Below are 19,839 nucleotides of genomic sequence, written 5' to 3'. Positions count from 1 at the left end.
ATTTATTATTTGGATTCAGGTGGAAATCAAATAAATAGAGTTTTTGGTCTTCTCTTATTTCTTCTCTTATTTAAAAAATGTATTAAACAAAAGTTTGCAGTACTTGGTGAGCTACATGTTCGCATATTCTTAATAAATCTGAAAAAAATGCTTTTTACGTAAAGAAAGTAAAGGTCACCACTAAGATGCCCTAATTATGGCGACAACGAAAAATCTAATACAAAGAGCGGAGTTCTGTATCATAGAAGATGGATCGCCAGATCCATAGAAGATCTGATGTAACTTGGTTTATTTTGTAACTAATAGTTTTTCATTAAAATTACGTTTGTAGCAAATTTTGCGAGTTTGAGGTCATTTCAAGGTCATAGGATAATACACTGTTGAATTCGTCTCGACGTCGGCAACAATCCTATGATGTCAAAAGCATGTGGTGCCATTTGAAAAAGTCAAGGTGACCTCTACTTTCTTTACGTAAAAAGCAATTTTTTCAGATTTATTAAGAACATGCAAACATGTAGCTCACGAAGTACTGACAAACTTTTCTCTAAAACATTTTTGACTTAATTTAACGGGTAAACCTTGTATATTTATTGCGAAGAATTGTTAAATCGCGAAACGGTTAAAAATTGTTAAATCGCGAAAGGTGAAAAATTGTTAAATTGCGAAAGGGTTAAATCGATGTTCGACCAGAATGGGTAGACACGAATAATAATAATAATAACAACGCGAGGAAAGAGTCTCATATGTATGTACTCTCGTATCATTCCTGGACGCAACCTAATACCTTGACCGCGTTACTCTGGTAACACGGGGTGGTATTATTCAATAGGTGGTCTGCCGAGAGGTCAGTTTTTGCTTGTCGCGATAAGATAGAGACGCGCGATTCCAGACGAGCAGAAACGGAGCCGTGGCTGCAAATGAAACGAAGCCCCGGTGGCACGTATACTTCCCAATTTTTCTGACCGACATGTGGCATAGCAGCACGTCAAGACACGAGGAGCGAAGTCGTTACTCTAGAAACCGAGATGTCGGCTGGGCCGCGGCGATATCGTGTTGCGGCGCGTCTGCACAAAAGCTTGGGTTACATCACGTTGCACATTTGGACCAACCACCGGTTGCACTGAAAATGAGACCAAGCCGCGGCGTCCGCGCGTGTCCCGTGGAAACTGGAAACACAATCGGCCAGAAAAAATCCTTCAGCAAATCAGAAACAAAGCAACCTTCTGAGTGACACCCTACCAAAAAATTCAGGAACAATATTGTTACCTATCTAATATACATACAGTGATAATTAATATTCGGACGCTCTAGAAAAGACGATAACTTTTTCATTATTGTACTATACGTAAATATGTTTCTTCTATCGATCGTATTTAATGATAATAAATTTTTTAATGTTTTCGGCGCAAAAGAATACAAATTATTACGAGTTCGTAATAAACGATCGAATCGTTGCGCCGAAAACATTAAAAAATTTATTTGTACTATACGATTTAAACTGTTTGGGAAGGTAGAACAATTAGTTTACTACAGGACGTGAAAAGAAATTTTTTCAAAAATTACAATTCATCCGAATTGTAGAAAAAATACTAGAAGTTGTATTTTACAACTTGTTTATGTGGGTCTATATTGAAAGTTTAAAAAATACGTTTTCTAGATCTATGTTAGTTATACACATACTGAAAATTTCATCGAAATCGGGTGTCGCAGGAAAAAGAGACACGCATTTTAAGTAGAAACTGATTAAAAGTCGTGTAAAACTACGATTTTCACAATTTTTAACCGATTGTAACTCGTGTGTATGTCAGTCGATTTCGATGAAATTTTCAGCATGTGTATAACTGACATGGATCTACAAAACAAATATTTTAAATTTTCTTTAAGGACCCATATAAAAAGGTATTAAAAAATCCTTTTTTATTTTTGCATGTAACCTTGTACATTATAATTTTTAGAAAATCTTCTCTGCATATCATTTCTTAAACCAATGCTTCTAATTGATTATAAAAAATCAGGTCGTTTGGTACAATTATAAAAAAGTTATTCTATTTTGAAGAGTGTACGAATACTTTTTACACTCACTGTATATAATAATGTAATTTCGCTTGTAGTAATTTAAATATACTACACAATACACAATATTATAAAATATATACGAGCATTGCCGAAATTTACCGATCTTTACCGAATCGAGCTTTAAATTTGTTGTATGGGTTGTCTCTTTCTAAAAAGTCGTTTTCTTGGTAAATTGGAAATGTCGCCTCTTGTTGTATCCCTACTCTTTGACGTGGAGTTAAAAAGTCAAGGATACGAGAGAAAGCTGTTCTGAGAGAGCGAGAACCTTGAAATCACTAAGGGATGCTGTTCTCGCGGTTCCATTCTCTCATTTTCAGCCTCGACTCGGTTTACGAACAATTGCGGTAGAATTACAGTACACTCTTGGAAATGTTTTATTACAACGTTCGAATATTTCTTCGAATGCCTACCATACACCATTGAATGAGCTTCTTAGAACCAGTGATTAGCAATCCGAAGCCGAGATTATTGTTAAACTTTCACCAATAACAAATTGCTCTTCTTCCCCTTTCAATTTTTACTGAAAGAAATATCAATGCGCTCCTTATTAACCGAGATTGACATCAACGAAATTGCCAATGTCATCTAATTAAAAAGTTTAATATAGAAATATATTTTGCCACTTTTGTTAATAATTCTAATTAGAAATTAATTAAAAATTGAAAATCGCTCTAATTAAAAAGTATCATATGGAATTCGTCTTTTTTTTAGGTATTCACTGCTGATCAGGGCAGGTTTCTATAATTTGATTGACTATTTCAGAGTAATAAATAATGTAAGTGGGTCAAGAATTATTGAATTGCTGCTAAAGGAAGAAAATGTCACTATTGCGTTAATTGCCACACGGCCTTTTACGTGGAGAAGCTGAAAGACACGGTTTGGGATACCAATAACCGACTATGTCGAGGTTACATAAAAAAAATAAACGTGAACAGGATCACAGATATTATTTATAGAACTACACACAACTATAGGCAAAAAGCCAACGCTACTAAATGTTAAAAAGTTAAATGTTTTTTATTGTTCATAAAAAAAATCAATGTTTACGTAGAATGTAGATTTTCCTCTTGAAAAATGTTTTACAAATCATGCTTTGTTTTTATTATGTAAATAAAATATTATTGTTCGGTAGAACGTACGACATTGGCAGTGATAGTCAACTCTGTGAGTGTCAGTGTAACAGAGGTTGAGCACCACTACCAGCTATATGTATTGACAAAGAGTAGGGATACAACAAGAGGCGATACACTCCCGGCGGCAGCTTTGATGTCGCTCGTTTAAACTGTCCCTTTAAATTGATTGTATAGGCAAGCGGGAAGTTTGAATCCACTGGATGTAATATTCTTATTTCGTGTGAATGTCTAGAAATTAGAAATCTATTTACATATTTGAATTTAGAATGTAATATTTATTAAGATTGGACCTCGAGGTATTTACGTTAATTTAATAAAATGATAACTGTAGAAAATGTACTTTAATGTAATTTTAATATAATGTAATATACTATAATTTTGTTTATTATAATTTGGATATAGTATTACAAATTATTGAATGTGCTTTAAATATATTAGACACTTGTAACGTGTTTCCAAAGAGAAGTTCAAATTATTCCTTGTAAAAATTATTGTCGAATTTTAAAGTACTGGATGGACGAAAGGTGTCCAGACAAAAATTACGTAATGTGAGGACCAAGGTCCATGGAGAACATAAACTACCCACCACTTAACAGGAGAAAACAAATTGCACTAAGTATTCGAACCTGATCAGCCTATCGCATCGTGGTCACACCTTCACCCATGAATTTCGGATTGCGAAAATTGGCAAATATCGTGGCACAACGCTAATATGCAACATATACTCCTACAATGCTCTGATTCGCAAGAGAAAGAGATAGACACTCTATAAAAGAGAATTTAAAAATCAATCTAAACGAGTTTATGAATATTTAAAATGTCTGCTAACAGTTTTTTTAAAACTATTGAACTATTTGACTCGTTGTGCTCTTAGAAAGTAACTTATATAAACTGTACGAGATTATGTAAACTGTTGGTAGATAGCGATCGCTTATTGCATTATTCATGCGATCATTCAAACATGCATAAATACATAAATAAATAATAATAATCACTTGTGACTTCTGTTAGGATGAAAATCCCAATGTATAAAATTCTTCGTAATGTGATACTATATTCGCATGTATATAAAATACAAAAATGTAGAAACGTAGAAATGTAGTAACGTAGGAATGTAGAAATGCAGAAATGTAGAAATGTAGAAATGCAGAAATGTATAAATGCAGAAATGTAAAAATGCAGAAATGTAGTAGAAATGTAGGAATGTAGGAATGTAGAAATGTAGAAATATATAGTAATGTAGAAATGCAGAAATGTAATAGAAATGTATAAATGCAGAAATGCAGAAATGTAATAGAAATGTAGAAATGTAGAAATGCAGAAATGTAATAGAAATGTAGACATGTAATAGAAATGTAGAAATATACAGAAATGTAATAGAAATATACAAATGTTTCAAATGATTACATTTCATGTAATCGATCCTGATTAACCGGTTTGAACAAGTGAAATTTTTATTGTGACTCATGTAACGAGCATTAGAAGAATGTGGAAACTCGAAGTTGGGAAAGTATAATTCAACAATTTCAAATATGTGGTGATTACACGGTTGTACAAACTACTGGGCTCAATTATGTTATCAACTGAAGGATCTCGAGAATTCCATTTCCTCGATCGACTTATACATATACAAAAAAATAAGAAAAATACACTGATTTTCTTATATACATATAAAATCGTGTGCCTTTAAAAAAATCAACATGCACATTTCATTATACAGGGTGTTCGAAAACTTCTTCGCTTCCCGGAGATGGGAGGTTCCTGAGGTCATTAAAGAATGTCGCTTCAAATGACCTCGGGAAACTCTCATTTCCGGGAAGCGAAGGAATTTTTTTGGGACACCCTGTATGATTGTGTGATGTAGCATTTGCTGAAAAAATCCACAAACCCATTAAATTATGACCAAAATGGTAGTTGCAATTTAAAACAGTGGACAAATTAAACAAATTTGAGAATATCAATGTATTGGTTGCTGCTTATGAACATTATTAAAGAATGAAAGAAATTATTACTAGGCCCTTGTTTGTAGCAGTTGATGCAAATAATTTTTATTTTGCATAAAGTTCCGCGGTCTATTAATAATGTAAACAATTTTCTGAATAATGGTACATTCTAGAGGTGTTTCAGAGTGACCACTCGAACGCTAAGGATTAATATCTTCTGATTTCATGTTACACGATATTTTGCAGGAGCGTAACGCACAACGCATAACCAGCACGTTGTACGGGAATCACCTGTGGTTCCGTTTCCGTTCTGTGCATACAGTGAACCACGAAAGTATTTGAACGCACTTTAAAACAGTATAACTATTTTATAATCGCACCAAACGACCTGATCTTTTTTTTTTGAGCAATTAGAAAAATTGATTTACCAAATGACATGCAAAAAGGAATTTTAAAAAATTGCAATTGCTAAGAATTACATGAAAAAGTAAAAGAGGCACCATTTATAACTTTTTTATTAGAGTAATGAAAATTTAAATCATCTCTTGGGTATGTTAATCGATTTTCATGAAATTTTCACCATGTGTATAACTAACATACATTTTAAATTTTCATTAAGGGCCCAAATAAAAAAGTTTTAAAAAAAGCCTTTTTTATTATTGCACAAGTTCCCGCCCGATTTGAAAATAAAATTCAATGGTTAAATTTTAAAGAATACAACTTCATTAATCAATTAAAAATATATAGTCACCATTCTTTTCTAATTGTAGAAAATTTCACCATTTTTCAATTTTAATTTAAGCCATCTTTAACCAAATCTTTAAAATTTAACCATTGAATTTTATTTTCAAACTGATTTGAATCGTGTCTGAACACGAACTTATGCAATCATCTAATACTTTCGTGGCTCACTGTAGATACAGTAGGACCTCGATTAACCGATTATCCCGATTATAAACAAATATGCGTTTAAATATGGTTATATTATGAAGGGAAATCAATTTTCATAAATAAAAAATTTGTTACATTTTAATTATGTCCCTTGGGTCTCAACTATCCATCGGGCCTTAATTTATCCGTTCTGTTTGTCTCCCGATCAAGCCAGTTAATCGAGATGCTACTGTATATGCAGAAGAAACGCATGAGATCGACAACGGCGCGGCATCGGCTTAAAAATAAAAGCAGAAACGGCAGCTCATGTACAAATATTTAGGCGCGTAAAATCGACGGTGACACATGTCACACATATGTTTACGACATCGTGGAGAAAAGTCCCCCGGAGGCGAGACACGGCGACTAAATAAGTTCCGGTTACAAGTCATTTAACAACCGGCGGCGAACCCACCACCGCGTGTGCCTGTTAAAATAATATTCCACGAACGAAAGTCGAGCGGCTTTAATCTGAAGAAAGCTGATATAGAAACTAGAAACGTCTAATGTTCTGCGCCGCTGTATCAATGGCAATCGATAACGCTATTCGTATAAATATTCACCAACGATGTTCTCCAACGAGCCGCTCCGATTGCTTATTTCGATCCGCGCTGTAATCTCTGTCATATGAACCGATATTCTTCGCGATACACAACGTCTGCACGCCTCCAACACTTTTTAACACTCACCGAAAATCAGAACACGTCACAATCAGAAAATCGCTAATAATTCGAGGTTATGTTATTGACAGATGTGCAACCTTTCATGTGACACTAGCCGCCATAACTACTGGTTGCGCTATCTGATTTCAAACGGCGGAGACTTATTTGTACTTCCAATAATAAAGTTATTATTATTTAAAACGTGTATATATTATTATATCTATTAGAGGGTAGGGAGGCACGGATAAAAAAATTTTTATTTTTAGGCGTAGTAGCATAAAGGTTGGAAACCGCTGCCCTAAGTTCAATGACGAACCGATTGCCATACTTGTGAGCTCGAAATACTCGAATATCCTAAACGGATAGCTGGAGGACGAGAGAGCTTCTGGTATTTCCGGTTGGAGGCGAGACGCGGTCCTTTCAGAACCCTGCACACATTGTGCATCGTGCATCTGGTCACGCACACAGTGGCATCCGTCACCCTTCGTAAAATGGAATAAAGGCTCGCGCGAGACAACAGGAGGAGGGAATACCTACCACGAAATTGTTAGTATCGATTAACCCTGGGGAGGTTGCAGTCCTCCAAATTCTTCATTAGACTGCACTGTATCTGGACAGTATTTTTCAAGGGGGTCGTCTCGTGTAAACGCTGCAAAAAATTCATTTAGCTACTCTGTAAGTGTATGTTTAAAAATCGTATATTTTGCCAGCGTAGATGATTCGAAATATGATGATTGAAACATGATTACTCTAATCAGTATGTTTATTGTTCTCGCTCTTACCAAAATAAATAATTTATCATGAAAATTGCCAAGGTAGCGAATACTTAAATATGGCCATTGATAATAAAGATAGGATATTGTAAACCAAGTCAAATTTCTTAGCTGTAAGGCTGAAATAAAGCAATGATAATATTCATAGTAATTAATTCCTCGTTCGTCCCTCATTTCAGGAACTGAATCTGTCCTTCGGTGACAAATTGACACAGTGATAAATAATCGATAAAATAACAAGGTAAACAGTTATTTTTCGATGTTTCTTATTCAAATTGATGAATTAACATTAAAATCTTAAGTTTTTAGGTTATGGGTTTCTCATTAAAAAATAAAACTCACGAAATTTCGGGCAATCTTACCTACGAATAACCGAACAGCGTAACTTATTTCGGAAGAATTGTGTCAAATTGACACGAGGGACGGATGAGGGTTAAAAAATTCGACTTTGACTGCCTTCTTACGCGCTAGATCTTTTACCTAGGCCAAAGTGATAAAAATTTGAAAACTTGTTGCATTTTGCACGGTGATACAAGGAACGCCAAGACCCTACACATTATTCTCGAGGTGACTGTGGGGTCCAATTGAATATAACGATCGAATTAAAGCGATTTACTTTCATTACGATGTTACCGACGACGTAGGGTGGGGCAGATAGAGAAGATAACAAGAAGGAAGGGAAGAAGCAAGTGTACGCCATGTCAGCGATGTTCAAGCATTTCGAGTGTACCCGACTTTAACCCATTTTGAAGTTTGTTCACGAATAAAAATGAAAATGTTTTTTTCCAAATACAAAACCCATTATTATGTTTTTCGTGTGGTATATGACAAGGATCTTAAATCTTTCACAGTTTCTAAGAAATATATACATACAAGGTGTGTTCGCGTCATTTACGCAAGCAATGTAATGGTGTCTGTTATTCTTTTTAATCTGCATTGTTTTTTCTTTTAGAAGTGAATGCGATGTATTTTTTATAAGCAATTTAATTCATGTAAAATATATTGTGACCTTCGAAAGGTCACGCAAGGTCAGAAATTCCGCCAATATGTTTACAAGTACGTATTCTTTATTCGCGAGGCTACAGTAAATGTTCAATATTAATTATTTTATACGTAACTCTAAATCTAGTATTATTCAATTGTATTTGTTTATCGAGGACAGAACTAGAATTGCAATTCCCAAATATTATCAAGTGAATAGAACCCGTAGAAAAACAAAAATGTTCAATATGAATCAATTTATACCTCATTCTAAATCTAGTATTTTTCTAGTATACAATTTCATCAGTAGGGTGCAATTGTACTTGTTTATGAAGGACAGAATCAGAACTCCATTATTCTAGCTTAAAAATTCTCAATATATCTTATCAAGTGAATAGAGCCCCTAAGAAACAGAAGCATCGAGCCCAAAATCCTGTGCAAATAAGAAAACAGCATAGCTAACCCGGAGATAGTCGGGAGTTTCGATTTTCCCCGAAAGAAATCGTTGAAAAACGTTAGTTAGAGGGAGAGCGAGCGAGCCATAGTGGCACATTGCACGGTAGCTGGAGCGGATCGGTCTGCGTCCTGAGAGCATGGACTATGGAAGCAGGGTATAGAGTATAGAGTGTACAATGCGGGCTCAAGTTTAGGGGGGAGTTTGAAGCAGCCGTCGGACCCCCACCGTTTCAGAGATCCCCACCTCCCAGGGCCCTCTCCTACTCGTTTCTACTCCACAGCAGTCCCCCTAGCACATCGAAAGAGTTTCCCTCTCGCCCCCCGACTGAACAACAAGCCACTGACTTCTCGTCAGTCGACGTTGAAGAGACTGCTACGCACGTACCACATAGGTGTATATTGCCGACACACCGGATTCGTAAATCGTTCGTTCCCTGCGATCCTACCTGCGCGCGATACGATCCGGAAACACCTAAACCGAGAGGAAAGAGTGCCGCGGTCGACCGGAACACAGGGTTGAAACGGTCTGAGTAGGGAGATAGAAGGGAGGAAGACGAAGAAGAAGAAGAGAAGGAGGAAGAAAAAGAGAGAGAGAGACACCTATAAGCGAGAGGAGTAGCGAGCGCTTGGTTGTTATACAATTTCATTTCTCGGCGACGACGATCCTTTTCGACTGCCGACTGCCTGCGATCATCATCAAGGATTGACAGTGAGTGCCGTGATGGACGGTTTGAAAGATCGAGAGGGAAAACAGAGAGAGGACCGCATGTAGCGTACGCGCGCGAGTAGGATCACATGGAAAAAAAGGACACGCTGTAGCACCGCCAGGTGGGCCGGCATTTGTTTACGGCGTCCGAAGTCTGAACGTGTTCCGCGCGCGTACATTGTATACTGTATACGTATACGATCGATCGTCGAGAGGGAGAGAGAAAGAGAGAGAGAGAGAGCGTGTGTAGCGTGTGCGTGTGCGTATGCGTGCGTGATAGAGAGAGAGAGAGAGAGAAAGGGAAGGGGAAGGAGTAGAAGAGAGAGAGATAGGAAAGATCTCGTGGTACGCGTGTTTTGTCAACGACGACTGTCGGCTGCGTTCAATTCCTCGGTCGCAACAGACTAAACTAGAAAGATCTCGTTGGGAACGTGGTTCGGTGACCGATCTGCAGAGCGCTTGTCGAGCGAGGGAGACCGAGCGATCACCATTCGAGGAAGGGAACGAGAGGCCCCCGGTGTATGTAACTGTGACCGGGTAGGAGGAGGAGGAGGAGGAGAAGGAGGAGCGGTAGTAGGGCAGAAGAAAGAAGGAAGAAGGACGAAAGGCCGAAGGAGAAGGAGAAACTGGAGAAAAGGAAAAGAGGGAGGCAACGCCGCGTGGACACAGCCGTACGGTCCGTGTGTCCGTTTCGTTTGGATTCGTTTCGTTTCGTTTCGTTTTATACCGCTTTTCGTTGGCGGGCCCGCGGTAGATGAGAGAACCTGCGGAAGTTGTTGTTGTTGTTTGTAACGCACTCCCCTTTGGTTTGTTGTTCCCGTGATTATAAACTCGAGGCCCGGTGATCGTCGCGGGTGATCGGAAAGGGGAAACGAACGAGAAGACAGATTTCTTGAACATCGAATTGGAAACCGGTCACGCCGCTGAACAATCATGTACAAGCTACTAGGGGGTCTCGCACATTACCTGAAATGGCAGGAGATCACGACCGACTCGATGGTGTTTCGGTTGCACAACCATTTCACCACGGTGCTACTTTTCACGTGTTCGATGGTGATCACCGCCACCCAATACGTCGGTAATCCGATCTCCTGTATCGTTCAGGGTTTACCCACGCACCCTATCAACACTTTTTGCTGGATCACGTCTACGTTCACCATGCCAGACGCGTTCAATCGACAGGTGGGTAATCGACTGTAATTTCAAATTTAGTTTCGCGCGCGCGCGCGCAACTCGATCATCACTTTTCGAGCCACCTGTTGACCATGACGACGCGAGTGTTCTAAGCTGATTATATCTAGCTTCCGTGCTCATCAAGTTCAACGAATCGAGAGCCTTTGGCACAGGCTTTGTTTCGTTTGTTAACGCGGCTTGCCGTTGACAACATCGCACACGTGTGTCACGTTCACGATCATGCATTTTTCGTAAGGAGCTGGTCGTGTGTTATACTCGACGGAATTTCGAACATTTTTTATAGCCCTTTGCACTCCAGCCTAGTGACTCATATAGTACACCAATAACTCCGGCACTATATTAGTTACAAGTGTATTTATATCATTTAAAAAATACGCTTGCTGCAATAAAACAAAACATTTATTCCTTAGCTACAGTATATAAAACAAGTTCAAGTTTATTAATTTTAACAAAATTAAGATTTTAGGTTTTGTAATCGTTTCAAGGTTCATATTTCAAATGTCGCATTATCGGCGACAGACGAAATCCAATGGGTTAGGAAATGTCGATATGTACTCTCTTTTTCGAAGAATCCCCTTGCTTATTTGCGGACACACTTGATACGGTCTTTCATCAAGATACAGTTTAAGAATCTTTATTTTTTTATGGAAGTATATTAATTCACCAAATGCCTGTCGAATTTTACGAGGTTATGCGGACAAATTAAACGAACTTAACGCATTAATATATTATTTTCCACTCGGCCGAAAGACAAACTTTTAACTGGTTTTTCTGTTTGTTACGATTGACGGAGGCAATTTTGTATTTTGCATAAATACTGCTGTCTATTCATTTAATTTTCTTTTTATTGAAAAAGGTTAACTTACCACATATTCACATTAATTTCTTTTATATATGTACTATAATTTTAATATCCGATCTTTTCATGAGATATATTATTTCTGATCTTATATTATTAATTATATTATTAAAGATTGCTTTTTGTGGTCTGAGAGGCGAGTCAAGAGTAACTTAATCTAAAGAACATCGCTTTCTATAATTTTGTACATAAATTCATATATATTTAGGAATAATCTATGCACTTTAATATAGATTCAGTTTGATATAAACATTATATAGTGTACGTTTAATTTACTAATGCAACGAAAGTAGATTTTTGAAAAATTCTGGTGCACGGACCATTTGCATTTAACGTTGTTTAAATCTGTTTACGTCTGTTCAAAGGTATTTATATAACATCTATATAAAAATTCTAGTTATTGGAAAGAAAAATAAGAAGAATAACGAAACGACGGTCTTTTCCAACAAAATTAATCTCAATCATGCTGCTACTTACAAAATGACCTTAGGTCACCGATACAAAGTTCAGATAAGTCGCAGTGAAATAGTCTTTCCTCGAGGTTAATTGCAGCTACTGTACAAATACTGATAAAATGTTAATCTTTATTAGAAAATTATAGAAATACTGTAGATTTATAAAAATAAGAGGGATAACAACATTTGTATACATATACATGGTTAAAAATTTTATTTGATTCCGAATAATTTCGAAATCTGTATATAAACACTTCAAAAATTGTTACGTCAATTTTCGAAACATCGTGTATGTCATCATCGAAAAATTTGCACTCTAATTACGTGTTTCCTCGCAAATACGGATTCACGCTCGTTTATTTTCACATCAGCATACGTGACAACATCGTGCAGCGCTCAACACGTTCTTCTGCGAGATTTAATCGGTTTGATTTTGAAGAACTCAATTAGCGCCGGATTTGTTGGAAAAAAATGACGAAGAAGCCTTCTTAGCACAACGAAATAATTAATTCACTGTGAGATACATAGACAGATAGACAAGACATGACTTTGTGCATATTGCACATTATTACTATGCACTAACATTAAGTGTTACAATTCGTTTCCATTCCTTTGCATTTCTTAAATAAAAAATTTCATTATATTACATTAACGTTTTATAATATACCACGACCGGTTTCACATTGTTATTTTTTAGTTATTGAAATTATAACTTGCCACCAGAAATTATTCAATAAATTTCTTTATTTAATCACGTATTATTATAAAAATTATAAGAAAAATCATAAATAAGTTCAGTCTTATAATTTTTATAAAACAATGAATGAGACCCATTTTAGATATTTTATTTGACAATTATTAAAATTATAAAGGTGTTTTCATGGGAATTTATTGAATATATGTATTTTTTGACTCCAGTATACAGTGAACCACGAAATTATTTATTTGAACGCACTTTAACACAGTATAACTTTTTTATGATCGGGCCAAACGACCTGACTTTTTTTGAGCAATTAGAAGAACTGATTTAACAAATGACAAGTGAAAAAGATTTCTGAAAAAATTGCAATTGTTAAGAATTACATGAGAAAGTAAAAGAGGCACCATTTATAGCTTTTTTATTAGAGCACGTAATGAAAATTTAAAATATACGTTTCGTAGATGTAAAAAAACGACACGCATCGAAAGATGTAAAAGAATCTGTGGATTTTAAGCAGAAACTGATCAAAAGTCGCGAAAATCTATTATTTTCACCACATTTAACCACTTGTAGCTCTTGGGCATGTTAATCGATTTTGATGAAAATTTTCAGGATGTGTATAACCAACATAAATCTACAAAACATACATTTTAAATTTCGCATTGTCATCCAGTTCTGAGCTATGTTTAAAATTTCAAGTCCCTAGCTCATCGGGAAGTTGGTTTAAAATCAATTGCAAAATTTACCGAACAAACAGACAGACAAACAGACAGACTGACAAACAAACAGACAGGCGGACAGACTGACAAACAAACAGACAAACAGATAAGAAAGCGAGCTAATAAAAACGTGGTAAAAATGCCATTTTTATTTTTGCATGGAGCCTCGTAAATTGTAGTTTTTGGAAAATCTTTTTTGCAGATCATTTAGTAAACCAATGCTTCCAATTGCTTAGAAAACATTCAGGTCGTTTGGTACAATTATAAAAAAAGTTATACTGTTTCAAAGTGCGTTCAAATGCTTTCCTGACTTACTGTACGTTCCCAAGCTAGTGATATGTATTGAGAAATACTCCCCTCTACTTTTCGCGAGGTTGGTCGAGTGCACGTGCATCGTTTCATGATTAATTATTAAGCGAATTTGTCGCAGGTTGGCATGGAAGTCGCGCATCCAGGAGTGGCGAACGATTTCGGCGATGTCGACGCGAGGAAATACTACACTTACTACCAGTGGGTGTGCTTTGTGCTGTTCTTCCAGGTAAGGGCTGGTTTATCGGTAATCTTGCACGCGCGACAGATAAACCTGGGACAGCTGCGCTTTTGGTTTAGGTTTTGTTTCATCAGCCACCCATTCTCACCTTTCGTATTGAATGTCCGAGGTTGGTTGGAGGAGCGATTGTACCACCTCGTAAGACCAGCGCACTCGATACAGTCTTTCATAGAATACTCTGCGCCGCATAGTGGTGCCGATCGCGAATCTAGCTGGACAAAATTATTCTAGCATTATTTTAAGACTTACTGTTATTAACAGTAAGTATAAGTTAAGTATAATGCAGTGCATAAACATACATTATTAACAAATATTATGAAGTGTTTTAATTAAGAAACACAGTAGAACCTCGATTATCCGTGCATCTTATGTTCGAATTCTTCATCGTCTGAATACTCTTTCCACAAAGAATTAGTGGAACTACACTCTCTACTGCACACTTCAATAAAAATTAAGTTCAGCACTGAAACAATCCAATTTTATTCTCCGAGCAATCATGTTCCACTAATTATCACGGATAATCTACAGGTTCTCTAGAACCTCCCTTGGTAGGTCTAGCAAAGACACAGAGATCCTAGACTTCTCCCGGAATGTTTGCGTATACTTTTCACCCATATGCATACACATGTAGAGTTTCAGTGATTGTACTGATTGGAACGTGTCTATTTGAACAGGCGTTGATGTGCTACGTACCGCAGTGGCTGTGGAACATGTGGGAGGGCGGTTTGATCAACGCGTTGGTCATGGGTATGAATCACGGCCTCGATCGAGACGAGAACATTCAGAAGAAGAAGTCCGCGTTGATGGATTATCTAATGACTCACATAAAGGTAAGCGAAACATAGTGGTACAAATTTCAATTATATCACTAGCTTCTAGTAGAAGCCCGGAGGATGGTTTTGGCAACGCTGTCTCTCAGTCCGATTTGAAGTATCGAAATCGTTCGCGTTATATCACAGCAGTCTCTGTACAATGCTACTGCGCGTATGCAGTAGCTTGATCGGACCAGCTGATCGGACTGATGTTCTGTCTGTATGCGGCGTTGCCACATCGCATGTTCCGGCCTGTACTACAGACGGTCGTATCCTCCTAACAAATTTGTAGGGTAATTCGCTTGTGTAATTAATCTGTCTTTTCTGCTTGATTTTTCAGAGGTGTGTTACAAACTACAAAATTACGTAACTATGTCACAGTAATTACTAGAGTCATGGGTAACTTATAGCTCAATTATATCGCAGTTGAAGTGACAAAAAAATATATGATTAGCATCGTTGCTGTCTCGTGTATGTAATAGGTACCTGGAATTCTTGAATTCTGATACTCTGTTAGGCAAATGAGTTACTTGCATTTAGTATGGGTGTTCCAATTACAGCATGTGATTGCAGTATTATTGCACCATTCACAGTCGAGGATTCCGTGAATAACGGCTATGCACGAGTAGACGGATACGTGTAAAAAACGTTGCCAGATTGTTCCAATTACGTCGAAGCTAAGGGTTAGATGTATCATTGTATCGAAAGTGAATGACGGGTTACAGGAGTTCGACATAAACATGCGGAACCTCGTGAATGTCAATTCTTAAATCTTGTGGTGAAACAATTTAGCGATATAGTAAAGTCTTGATCTAAGAAAAACTCGGCTCCGTGCTGTTTCTTAAATCCTGTGGTTCTAATACAATCGGTTATCTTTCGGTTTTTGTGATTTATTCCACTGTAAAAAACCGAACGAACTTATTTGCCAACCCAATAGATAACTGATAGAAGTATTGGAAGCAAGACCAGTCGAAGCGACCGCATCCGGGACTTTAGCTAAGTTTGGTTTCAGTTGAACTATTCAAAACACGAATTTTTGCGAATTCACTGGTATCATTTACGAATTTATCGCGAGACAATTAGCGCAACTGTCACAATTTCTCAATATTCTCGAAGTAGCCGATACGACTAGCAATGGCAAGCAAATACGGGTGCAATGGCATGCGATAAAGATCGAGCAGAAGAAACGGGGGAAACTAGCCGGGGATGTAGAATGAGACGACCGGGTTAGATTCAATTTGCCTTCATCAAGACCAATTCGTGTCAATTCACCCACTGCTTCTTCTTTCAGAGTCACAACATGTACGCGTACCGATACTTCGCCTGCGAGGCCCTCTGCTTGGTGAACATATTCCTTCAAATGTACCTGATGAATCGTTTCTTCGACGGCGAGTTCCTCAGCTACGGGCTACGCGTGCTGCAGTTCTCCGACGAGCCACAGGAACAACGCGTCGACCCTATGGTCTACGTGTTCCCACGAGTAACCAAGTGCCTCTTCTACAAATACGGTGCCTCGGGAACGATACAGCAACACGACTCCCTCTGCGTGTTGCCTCTGAACATCGTCAACGAGAAGACCTACATCTTCATCTGGTTCTGGTTCACGATCCTCTCCATATTGCTGCTGGGTCTGATGGTGTACAGAGCCGCGATCATCTTTGCCCCGGTCGTCAGACCCCGGCTGCTTCATCTGTCCTCGCGGCTCCTGTCCATCGAGACCTGCCACAGCATCAGCAACAAGATCGAGCTGGGCGACTGGTGGATCCTCTACGTACTATCCTCCAACATCGATTCGCTGATCTACAGGGACTTTCTGCAAGAACTGACTAAGAAGATGAGCGACATGCACTCGGTGGTCTCCGCTTAATTAATCAAGACACCGACGCGAGAGCCAACTCCGAGACTCGTCGTCCTTCCTCTCACCACTTCCTTTCTCTCTTTTCGTTTCTCTCTGTCCCGCTCGCTCTCCGCCTCGGCTCGTCGAGGACGTGACGAGAGTATCGATAGGAACCATATATCCCCGTAGAAAGCCATCGCGCAATTCTGCAACGAATCGCCGCGATCGCTGCGCACGACTGATAGAGAACGTGTTGCAGACACGCGATGACGCTCTAATACCGCGCAACCGACCACTCTAACGATCTCTGTACGCGTGTTGACATTCTCAAACGGTTTGCAAACCGAGGATCGTTCTACTCCCGATTTTTAGCGGTCGTCGTCGTTCCCAAAGTGAAGCTGCGTTTGTCTCTGTCGAGGAAGTAATTGCTCAAAACATGCTCGGTGGACGCCGAGTTACCGTGTCTCGCGCCGCGACACTGGAATTCTCGATTGAACGGATCTTAGAAGTAGAAACACCGTTTAACTGTGCAACATTCTTCCGCCGTGAGATCATCCGGTGACACCTAACGCGACACGCGTTCATTGTAACGTGCCCCATTGCGAGAAATTCTATTTTTCATATACATTCCTATCTAGCGTGTTCGAATCGCTTCGAGGAGCGCGGTCCCATCCCGAAGCAAACTATGGTATTCTTCTCGCGGTGACCGATTATGTAGGCCCCTCGTCACATTCTCGATTGCACTGTACGATAGGCAAAATGTAGCGGCTCGTGAAACCGAAGACATCGTTGTTGAATAGGTTTCTCGAGTCTCGCTACCTTGATCATCAACTACGGACTGCGTATAAGATTCTACGTGATTGTAGCTAACTCGAAACATTTTGTACTGCCTATTTTACCCATTTGTGTTCCATTGACGCGAAAACGGTGTCGAGAAGTCTGTTCAATAGAATACTTGAAGCAGCGTGTAGGAGACTCTCCGTGTTTCTCTTAATCGACGTTTATCTTGTTTGCATTATACCAATCTTATAATTCGCGTATTCATTAATTCATTACCAAGACACATATGTACGAAACCTTACCGATCAGTGATCATACTCTCAACATTTATCTTTTCGTCGGGAAAGCTGACACGTGTTCTCCAAATACTCAAAGTCTGAATACACTTTGAGATCAGTGACTGTTTTGACTATTTCGCGTTCAACATGGTTGCTGTCTCGATCAAATACTTTCGTGAGAGACTTTTTTTTATCAGATTTTCATACGAACTTGCAATTATTACTTCGATACGCTGCCGAAACTCTCTAACTATTATACTTTCAGTTTAGCCATCGTTGACAATTCGGTATGCAATACGTTTTGCGTCTGAGAAAATGTGATATTAGCCCTAGCTACGCACTGGTAGAAAGGATTACGAATATTGTCCCTTGCATCGCACTTTCGTTAATCATTGTCATATCGTTTTCATGAGGTTCCAGGTTCCACATGGATTTGACTTGACAGCTAAGTGGCTAGAATGTCAACTAGACGATCGAACGACATTGATCCGTATTATTTACCAACGTTTCTCCCCCTTTTCATTATCGATAAAGAAATCTCATTGGTGCATTAGTAACGAACTGCGGATCTTTGAAAAGAATCTAGAAAATTTATACATATATTTTTGTAGGTGAAATTTGCGAAATTTAAATAAAATAGAACTTTATCTTCTGTATATGAATAGTTCCGATAAGTTAAAAGATATAATATAGACAAAGTGAAATTCTATAAGAATTTTCGTTTTAGTTCGATATACCTACCTTATTTTAGCTCACTTTTGTTTTTGTAAACATTTATTCGTAGCGAAATAAAGAGGCTTTGCGGCAGTTGATGCTTGCCGACCGATTATGTATTCCTCGTTTTCGGTCGCGATCTTGCTATGTTCGGAGTCGCCAGATGAGACGAGGGAGCACGGATTCAGGGGAAAAAGTTACCCTCTCTCTCTGCCAGTACCGGACGCGTCACGTGGCCGGGAATAACGTCGTAGAAGGGGAAGGTAGAGTGGGGAGTGGGGACACAAGTCTGGCGACTCTGGCTGTGTTAGCGCCGATATACCTGCCATGCAATGCTTTCGAAGATTATTAGAGGTTCTTCTATCGATAGAAAATAGCCGAGAAGATGATAACATATATTCCGATGTTATGCTTTTCCTTTAGTATTATTATAGTAATATTTAAAATATATATAGAAACTATTCGACTATGTAAAAATCATACGAAATTCTTGTTTTTTGTTCTATGAAAGTTAATGAATTTTATTTTGAATGAATTCGACTTGATTCCGTCTCGTATCTTCGAAGGAACTATATAAACGTGCCTAATAAAAATAAAAATACACAGGGTGGGGCAATAACTATGTCCACCTTGAATATCTCCGTTATTTGCAATAATATGGAAAAATGTTATCAACAAAAATTGCACGGTACAGGGGGGGACATGTTGTTAAAAAGACATTTTTTGCGTGGGTGGAGGCATACAGGAGATTCGAAGGTCACCTTGATTTTTTAAAATGGAAGCACCTACTTTTTGTATCACGAATCGATAGAACATCGAATTCTGAGTAAAAATGTATTGACCTCCATATGTCCTAAATCGAATGGTTAACGAGATATTATCGAAATAATTTTCATTCTTCTTTGGATAATATCTCGTTAACTGTTAGGTTTAGGACATATGAAGGTCAACACTTTTATACTCAGAATTAGATCAAAAATAGGACATTCTGTTAAAAAAAATCAAGGTGACCTTGAAATCTCCTCTATGCCTCCACCCACGCAAAAAATGTTTTTGTCACAACATGTCCCCCCCCCCCTGTACCGTGCAATTTTTGTTGATAACATTTTTCCATATTATTGCAAATAACGGAGATATTCAAGGTGGACTTAGTTATTGCCCCATCCTGTATATTATAGATATATTTTCACTCACTGTGAAAGAAAGTTATACTTTTATTTAGGTAAAATAATGTTAAAGTAAGAATAATTATTCTGTTCGTTTGTGGAATTCCAAAGGTGA

General features: G+C 38.0%; 1 protein-coding gene across 1 annotated transcript; it reads left to right on the top strand.

Annotated features, from left to right (window-relative positions):
* The first annotated feature begins 9,244 nt into the window (after positions 1 to 9,244).
* Positions 9,245 to 17,884, top strand: Ogre (optic ganglion reduced). The gene is made up of 4 exons (XM_076426367.1): positions 9,245 to 10,842; positions 14,018 to 14,125; positions 14,812 to 14,967; positions 16,241 to 17,884. Exons 1-4 carry the CDS (start codon positions 10,594 to 10,596, stop codon positions 16,814 to 16,816), a joined length of 1,089 nt encoding a protein of 362 aa, XP_076282482.1. The 5' UTR covers positions 9,245 to 10,593; the 3' UTR covers positions 16,817 to 17,884.
* The last annotated feature ends 1,955 nt before the right edge of the window (positions 17,885 to 19,839 follow it).

This window comes from Lasioglossum baleicum, chromosome 6, assembly GCF_051020765.1.
Source record: "Lasioglossum baleicum chromosome 6, iyLasBale1, whole genome shotgun sequence".
Taxonomy (NCBI): Eukaryota; Metazoa; Arthropoda; class Insecta; order Hymenoptera; family Halictidae; genus Lasioglossum; species Lasioglossum baleicum.
Note: the sequence above shows the minus strand (reverse complement) of the source record. Positions and strands in the feature narration are given on the sequence as shown.

What these genes read in the sequence shown, in the direction of transcription:
- Ogre (XM_076426367.1), top strand. Translation starts at nt 10,594, where the DNA reads ATGTACAAGCTACTAGGGGGTCTCGCACATTACCTGAAATGGCAGGAG. An exon ending in CAGACGCGTTCAATCGACAG is followed by an intron (nt 10,843 to 14,017) that starts GTGGGTAATCGA and finishes AATTTGTCGCAG; the next exon opens with GTTGGCATGGAAGTCGCGCA. An exon ending in GCTTTGTGCTGTTCTTCCAG is followed by an intron (nt 14,126 to 14,811) that starts GTAAGGGCTGGT and finishes CTATTTGAACAG; the next exon opens with GCGTTGATGTGCTACGTACC.